This window comes from Fulmarus glacialis, unplaced genomic scaffold, assembly GCF_000690835.1.
Source record: "Fulmarus glacialis isolate BGI_N327 unplaced genomic scaffold, ASM69083v1 scaffold24845, whole genome shotgun sequence".
Lineage (NCBI taxonomy): Eukaryota > Metazoa > Chordata > Aves > Procellariiformes > Procellariidae > Fulmarus > Fulmarus glacialis.
Window position 1 is genome coordinate 1 of NW_009212726.1, and position 8,325 is coordinate 8,325.

General features: G+C 45.9%; 1 protein-coding gene across 1 annotated transcript; it reads left to right on the forward strand.

Moving 5' to 3' along the window:
• The first annotated feature begins 6,793 nt into the window (after positions 1–6,793).
• SSTR5 (somatostatin receptor 5) lies at positions 6,794–7,906 on the forward strand. Its single transcript, XM_009577980.1, has one exon. It carries the CDS (start codon positions 6,794–6,796, stop codon positions 7,904–7,906), a length of 1,113 nt encoding a protein of 370 aa, XP_009576275.1.
• Positions 7,907–8,325: the final 419 nt, after the last annotated feature.

Sequence of the window (8,325 nt, forward strand, 5' to 3'; positions counted from 1 at the left end):
AAACGGCCGCTTGAAAGGGAGGAGAAAGGCACCTGCGGGAGGGGTGCGCAGCCAGACACCCCACCCGCTGGGCGCTGCTTGAGCCCCACCGTGACCCGAAAAGGTGGCAGAGCCCTGACCGCTGCCCAGCCCGGCGGGACGGGGCAGAGAAAGCCACGGGGGGCTGGAGCTGAGCGCACGATGCTCCTTCCCCGGAGCACGGGAGGGAAGTGCAGGGGGTTGGATGTGCTCGGGGTGGGCAGCAAGAAGTGGATGGTCAAGGTCAAAGCAGAGTCCTGCGAGTCACCATCGGTCTGGGCTGGGAGTAGCACCGTGTGTCCGTGTGCCTCGCTGGTTTACTGTAGCTCCCAGCATCCGCAGAACAGAGCACAGCTTGTTCCCTGTGCCCAGACCTTTGCACTGAAGAGTGGGGAAAGAACAACCCAGTTCAGGTGTTTTGAACTTGCAGGCTTGTGTTGGAGTAAACCAGAGACTTTTTATAGTTCTGTGGGGGAGGAGACATGCAGGTTACACCAAGCAGCCAGTACTGAGGGTGCTGGGATCCATCTGTTGGTGCTCATGTTGGGAATCCCAGCTCCTGGGGGACCCTGTCACCCGGGCTTGGTGGTGAGAGTGGATCTGCACTGCTGGTGTGGGATGCACCCAATCCAGAGACCTCACACCTTGGGAGGTCCCCCCCGAGGCTCCTCTCCTGGAGCTGCTCCACTTGTTGCAGCAAGGGAAGCTGTTACTGAGCTCCTTCCAACCTGGGGCTCTCCTGGAAGGGGTCCCAGAGCCAAAGGGATCTGTGGTTGTTTCAGCTCTCCCTCAGCCTGGGTGCGGACGCAGCCCGTAGTTAAATGCTCCTCAACTGAACTGTCTTTGAATCTGTCACATCTCTGAAATCAGTTGATGTCAATGGATTGCAGAGGAGAGAGGGGTGGAAGAGAAACGTTTTGGTAAGAACCCCTGGTTACAGTGATGCACCAGTGCAGTCCCTGGAGTTCAGCCCCAGCCACACCTGCCTACGCGTGAGCACCGAGATGTCGGGCTCCACATTTTCCTCTGGCTGAAGTTGCTTAAATCAACTGATCTGGGAGAAAAACCAGAAGCATGTGATTTACACGACTGTGTGACAGGACCAGCTCAGCCAAAGTGAGTAATCTCTGAGCATAACAGAGCCTGAAATGTGTTTTGGGGAAAAAAGTATTTAGCAAATATTTGGCAAAAGTGTTTTATGGGCTGTTTGTTTGCAAACTGAAAACAGGACCAAGTTATCAGGTAATGTCTCTGCAGAGTGCTCTAGGTAACACTGGGGTGGTCTGAGCAGGGTGGTAACAAAGTGTTGCCAACTTGAAAATATTTTGATTTCTAAATATTTAGATAGTGCTGAAAGTGGCAAGACACTATCCAACTTCGACTTCAGTTGATCACTGTTTAGTACTAATACAGCTAGTCAAAACAGAAAACCAATTTAGTGCAAGAAAGTTGTTTTGTTTTGTCTTCTGTAGAGAAAAATCAATCACTCCAGTTTTTTTTGAGTGAGAAACACACCCTGAGAAATATCAAATGGCAGATTTTAACAAGGGGAAAGTTCCCATCTGAACTGAATCCTTTTGCTTTTTTACCCCAGGTGGTGGAATAGGGTAGGGAGTGGGGAAAACCAAGAATTTTATATATGAAATGATGAGACTTCCATGCACTCAGGGAGCTACTGGCTTAGTACAAGAACATTATTATAACTGTAAGAAGTTGAAGCAGCTCTTGGAATGATGCTGCATTTCCCTCCTCCTCACGCAGAGCCCTGCCTGGGTGTTGGTGTTACTTCAGAGCTGCTCTGCCAGGTCACACCAACTTTCACACCACCACCTCCCTCCCTTCCCCTTCCACCAGCAGCTCCCTCTCCCTCCTGCAGCAGCAACCCTTGGCTCTGCCTACTCGATCCATGCAAATGCAAAGCACGAGGCCCTACAGGTTGTATCTGAAGGAGCAGGTGATGAATACTCATGCCCAAAAGGGCAAATTTACTAAAGGACCAGGAGAGTTTTTTGTTGCTTTGTTACAGCAAATTGCTCCACTAACACATTGTGGCCAACTCCATGGGACAGGGGGGAAAAACATGAAGATCTGCTGCTATTAGATATTTCTTGGATATTTATCCAGGTGCTTTTCTTCCCATTATTACCAAGGCCATCTGTTTTAAAAGCATATCTGTCTGGATTGCCATTTTGTCTGTTTCTGCTGGTTATTCTGCACCTGGAAGCAGTAATCTGCTGTTCTGTTGTCGTAATTCTCTTCACAGCAATTATGTTTGATGCTGCATAAGAGAGTTATGATTCCAGTGATAAATAGGCAGCGAGATCAAATCTTGACTCATAAAATTAGGTTTCTTTATGTAATTCCTTCTTGATCCCAGCTATACCCAGCTTTGACTCTGATGCAATGTACTTTATAGAGTTATTTTTGCTTTGCTATTGTAACCACAGCCAGGAGAATTTCAACCTTGATCTGCCTGGACACTTTTAAGGTTTGTTCTTCTTATGTTGTGATGATGCTTCAGTCACTAATGGGCTCCTGTGTGCTGTTAGATGGATGCCTGCTCTTGTGCCCAGCAAAAGCATGTTTGTTTAGGACACCTGATAGAGAAGTGTTCACAAAGGCTAAATACCTTCTTCTGAGCAGAATGGTCTGTACCATAACACCTCTGCTATTTCTTGTCTCAGTTTTCTTGGGCAGGGACACAGGCAGTCAGATATGTTTAGCTGCAGTGGATGCCTATTTTTTTTTTTTTAGGGTACTGGTCTGTAAAAGGAGAACTTGGAATTATGCTAGTGATCACTCTGGATCTATGTTCTTAGCTCCATTGTCCTTTTTGGTTCATGTGTTTTAAGCAGAAAGCACATAATTTATGAAGTATACCAGTATGATGTCTTGGAGATCAATCACCAAAGGGAAAAAAATCTGGATGGGAGAAAGTCCCCTAGGGGTGTGTCTTTTATTAATCCATTAATTAAGAATACCAAAATGAGTGTATAAGGTATCAATCAGCATGACTTAATTATATTTAGTCATCCTTTGTTGAGGTTCATGGTCATTAACTGCTGTAGTGGCAATATAAATTCAGACAAAATTCTGCTGGTGAGGGGCAAGCTATCAGCTAGACAGCGAGAAAAGTTATCTATGCTCATCAAAGACAGCCGGCAAAACACGCTTTTGCAGCTGTTCAGGTTTTTTTATTGTTGCCATGCCATACTGAATCCCAAAATGCCAGTGGCTACAAGGCAAAGGCAATGAGGTTTCAATGGCTTTCAATGGCTTAGTGGATAAATCTTTCTAGGGGAACTCGGGAGATCAGGGCTCAGTTTTCAGACCTGGATGACTCTGAGCACATCCCATCCCCAGCCAGTGTATGGGAAATGTTCAGATGAGGGCAGCTTCTTGCTGATGCTGCCAACCTGCAGGCTGTCACCAAATGAAGAGACTAAAGAGTTTTCATGAGAGCCTTAGCAAATGCATTTCCTTCTGAATCCACCCGCTGTTGAAGGGAAAGGTGCAAAATTCATCCAGTGGAACAAAAAAACTGAGAGTAAAGATTAATGTTCACACAGAACAAAGAGAAGAGCCCTAAGATACTAAAGCAGCAGACTGCTGAGCTATCACTGACTCCTGGGGACAGCACAGCAGCAGGAGACTGTTACAGCTGCTGCTGAAGGAGGCTGGAAGAGCTGTCCCCTCCATGGAAGACACACAAAGGTCCCTCAAGAAAGACCTTTGGGTGCATCAGGAATAAAGAACCTGAGGCCCTTGGCAAGCAGAGATTTTGTGCAGCAGGTTATCCACATAAAGGGACTCCTCTTCCTCAGTGCTTCTCCCCAGGCTTGAACTCTACATGCGGTGGAAGGAGCAACAGGCTTGAAGGACTTACTGCGTAATTTTATAGTCAACAATTTCAAGGATGTGTACTATGGGGAAAAAGGAGGTAACTTTAGAAGAAAGATGTCCATCCTCATTTTTTTTATAACACTAGGACCAGAGCCATGCATGACTGCATTTCCTGACCTTCCCCTGCTGAGTGGCAGCCCTGGGTCTTTTTATTATCCTCCTATTTTTGCAGTGCCAGAACAAAAATTTCGCTTTTTGGCCCAGACTGGATGTTGCTGCGCTAGTCTGGGAAGAAGTGCCTTCCCAATGTCAGCACCGTACTTGGTCCCAAAGATGCAGTTCCATGAATAGGAGTTTATAAACACCAACTGCCCCATCCCACCACCCATTTCCTTTATATTATTCCCTTCAAAGATACTGGCTAACCAGCTGGGTCACGCAGCATCTGTGTTGCAAGAAAATGCAGTCTTCCAAAGATCAAAACTCTCACAGCCCAAGAGGAGTATGGTGCTGCTTTGGCTTCTCCCAGATTTCCCCCACAAATAAGCTGAATTTTAATACAACTTTATAATATAAAATTAGTGTCAGAACAGAATTAAAAAGTCCATTCTTTGGCCAGAACTGGAGTTTGCCTTTTCTTATATAAGCAGTAAGTTTAGTCCTGTTTAATTCACAAGGAGCATGGTCTCAGCTGACCTCTCCTTGCAGTGTGCTGTCAGGGACTGCAATGACTCCTGTAGCCTGTGGCTGCAATACCTACACCCCAAACACCACAGTAGCATATTCAGAACCTGCAGATCCTCCCTGCCCCTTTCTCATCTCCATCTTCAAGCCAGCATTTGTTTGAGCTTTGGCAGCTCTCTCAGCTTTACCATCCCAGCCACCCTGGATTTCTGATTTCTCTGGTACATCTCCTCCCGGCCACGGAGTTACATGTGAGACACCTACTTCCCATCTGCACATTTCCAAATCAGAACAGCATATTTATGATTGCTGCTGGTAGCTGGAGGGACTTCTACTCTCACCCACTGCAGTTTTTCTCACCCAAAGAGAAAGCACAGTAACCAGCCCGTGGAGGTGTTCGCATTCCTCTTGGAGACAAGAAGTCTCTTGCATGCTTACATGCTGTTGAATTTTGCTTTTGCTTGAAAGGCATAGGTGCAGTGTGGGCTGGGTGTTTTTGAATCCAGATTCATGCCCCCAGACTATTATGGAAACCCAGCCATCAGGCAATGGGAACAACAGTTGCTGGGCACATCCTCCTTGAGCACCTTCATCACTGTCTGCTGGCCAGACTTGGGAGAGATCTTGGGCCAGATCGGTGTTTTTAATCTCCACTCTTTCACAGCAGATGCTTTAACTTTTTTATAGTGGAAAGCTTTATAAACACCTACTTAGACCATGTTCAGACAAAGAACGAAAAAATATTCATGTGAATCAAGCATGCCACAGAAACAGAGTGTTGGAAATTTTCAACCCTTTTCAGATTGTCTAATAAAACATATTCTATCACCAAATCTGTTCAGCTGCCTGTGTCCTGAAGCTGCCCACTGCAGTTTGTATTTTTTGCAGAAGAAAGGTGTTTCTTAGACAAAAACCACACTTCAGGGTGAGAGGAGAGGGATTCAGAAGCACTAATAGAAGAATAGTCTTGAGAGATGGAAAAAACCCTAGCTTGTTCCTTTCCATTGCAGTCTTCACATCTGCGCGCACATGGCCTGACCCGACTGAAAAGTGTTCTCAGACATGCTCCTTTCCACCTTGGAGTTCATTGATTTTTTTTCTAGGGTTTTGTCGGCTGTTATGGAGGGTTTTGTTTCCCCACCTACACAGCTGCTGATGTTCCCTAGGGCTTCTCAATTGGTTCTGCCAGGCAGTAAGTGGCATTTGAATATATCAAACTGAGACTGTTTCTATGCAAACAGGGAGACCTGTGAAAGATCGCAGTGGAGCTTCAGATAAGAAGAGCCAGGAACTGTCTTTGGTTCTGGATTCTGAAAGCACCCAGAGTTTGCACCGGAGTGAGACAGGGCTCAGACCCTGAGCCTCTCCAGGCACCCTCTGCTAAGCGACAGCAGAATTGCACCTAAGCGGACTTTAAAGCTTTTGGCACTAATGCCAGGGCTCTGCTTTCAGTCTGATTTGTATGCGCTGTTCGGTCAGAGTCTTTCAAAATTTTCTTCTAACATTTTCTGAATCAGTTTTTAGACAGAAAGCTAGGAGGAAAGGTGGGTTCTGGATTTGTGTATTTTTGTGCAAGTTGGGAAGTAGAGGGTATTATCCCCCCTGCTCCTTGATTTCACAAAAGAGGAAAATGTGTGTACGACAGGTTACGGAGAGTGAGACAGTCAAACGGTGAAGTTTGCTTGCCAAGTGACACAGGAGGCATGCAAAAATTAACATTTCTCACCAGCAGAGGAAGGACTGACCTTGTTACCAGCAGGCTTTGGACCCAGGCGGCCCACATGTCGGGGCATTCAGACTCCTTCGCTGCAGGAAAGCTCCTGTCTCTGACTGTGAAGTGTGATGGCCATCACCCTCTCTCCTCTCGCTTGCGTTTCCCAGCGGGATGCATGCTGCGTTACTGCCGAGCAGCCTCCCATCTTCACAGTTACAGCCTGCCCTGACCCCACTGCATGGAGCTTGTGAAAATTAAACAGATACCACCATCTACTGGGATGAGCACTTGGGCTCTCTCATTGTGCAATTCCTTTGTTCAGGCATTGATCTCACCACACGTGCTAACTGCATAATTCAAACACAGATTCTGACTATAGATAGAAAATTAAATGATGTGTAAAACTTAGTCTACTTTGAATTCACTCTTTCTTTCTCTCTTTTTCTTCCTTTTTTTTTTTTTCTTTCTAGGAACAAGATGCCCATGAAGTTTAATCTCTCTTAGCCTTAAAAGAAAAACTGAGGAGTAAAAGTTATGGATCCTTTATACTTTTCCAACACATTTAGCACAGAAGCTAGTTCCAGCGATGTGAATTCCTCACTGCTGACAAATGTGACAGAGAACGGGACGCTCTCAGAGCAGCCCTCATTCAAATACATCCACAAAGTCCTGATTCCTATCTGTTACCTCCTCGTATGTGCAGTCGGGCTCAGCGGCAACACCTTGGTCATTTATGTGGTTTTACGTTATGCCAAGATGAAAACCGTCACCAACATATATATCTTGAATTTAGCCGTTGCCGACGTACTCTTCATGCTGGGCCTGCCCTTCCTGGCCACCCAGAACGCCATCTCCTATTGGCCTTTTGGCTCTTTTTTGTGCAGGCTGGTTATGACTGTAGATGGTATTAACCAATTCACTAGTATTTTTTGTTTGACTGTGATGAGCATGGACCGCTACCTGGCAGTAGTTCATCCCATTAAATCAACCAAGTGGAGACGTCCCAGGGTGGCCAAGCTCATCAGCGTGACTGTCTGGACATTCTCGTTCTTGGTGGTGCTTCCAGTCATCATCTTTTCGGACGTGCAGGAAGACTTTCACACCTGCAACATGAACTGGCCAGAGCCCGTCAACATCTGGTCAGCAGCGTTCATCATTTACACATCAGTCCTTGGTTTTTTTGGACCTTTGTTGGTCATCTGTCTCTGCTACTTGCTGATCGTGATTAAAGTCAAATCTTCGGGGATCCGAGTTGGGTCTACGAGGCGCAGGAGATCAGAGAGGAAGGTGACCAGGATGGTGGTGATCATTGTGGTGGTCTTTGTGTTTTGCTGGCTCCCATTTTACATGATGAACATTGTCAATTTGATATTTATACTGCCAGAAGACCCTGTGTTGGTAGGGGTGTACTTCTTTGTGGTGGTCCTGTCCTATGCAAACAGCTGCGCCAACCCCATTCTTTATGGATTTCTTTCTGACAACTTCAAGCAGAGTTTTCAGAAAGTCCTTTGCCTCCGAAAGGGCAACGGTGTAGAGGATGGTGACCCCATTGAACACAGGCAAGAGAACAGCAGCCGCTTGCAGGAATCAATGTTAACCCAGAGAAATATTGAATTCAATGGACATATGCAGACTAGCAAGGTCTAAGGGCATGGTTTGGTACTGCAAAGCACTTGTAGACCTGGAGAACTTGGGGACTTAAAGGAGAGATGAATTCATAGCAAAGTTAAAATCTGGAGACTCACAAGCTCAAATAAATGTACATAGACTCCTCTTCACTCCCCTCCCTTTCCCAGCTAAAAGTGTTATGGGCTATACTGGACTGTGTTTTAGTTAAGTCAGACATGTGTTACCACTTTCTGTACTCTAGAGAACTGATTTACTGGTACACACTGCCAGATTTGTACTGCTCGAGATGCAAAACAACACTAAACCTGTTTTAACTACCTTGTTAAGTCGAGTTTATGGCTGCTTTGCACTGTTGGGATCAGCTCAAAGCAGAAAACAGCTCAGATAATATCTTTGGTAGTCTTTAAGGGGATCTCTTAAAAGAAAAACACTGTTTC

Bases quoted from the DNA above. Each gene is read 5' to 3' on its own strand.
- SSTR5 (XM_009577980.1), top strand. From the start codon at position 6,794: ATGGATCCTTTATACTTTTCCAACACATTTAGCACAGAAGCTAGTTCC.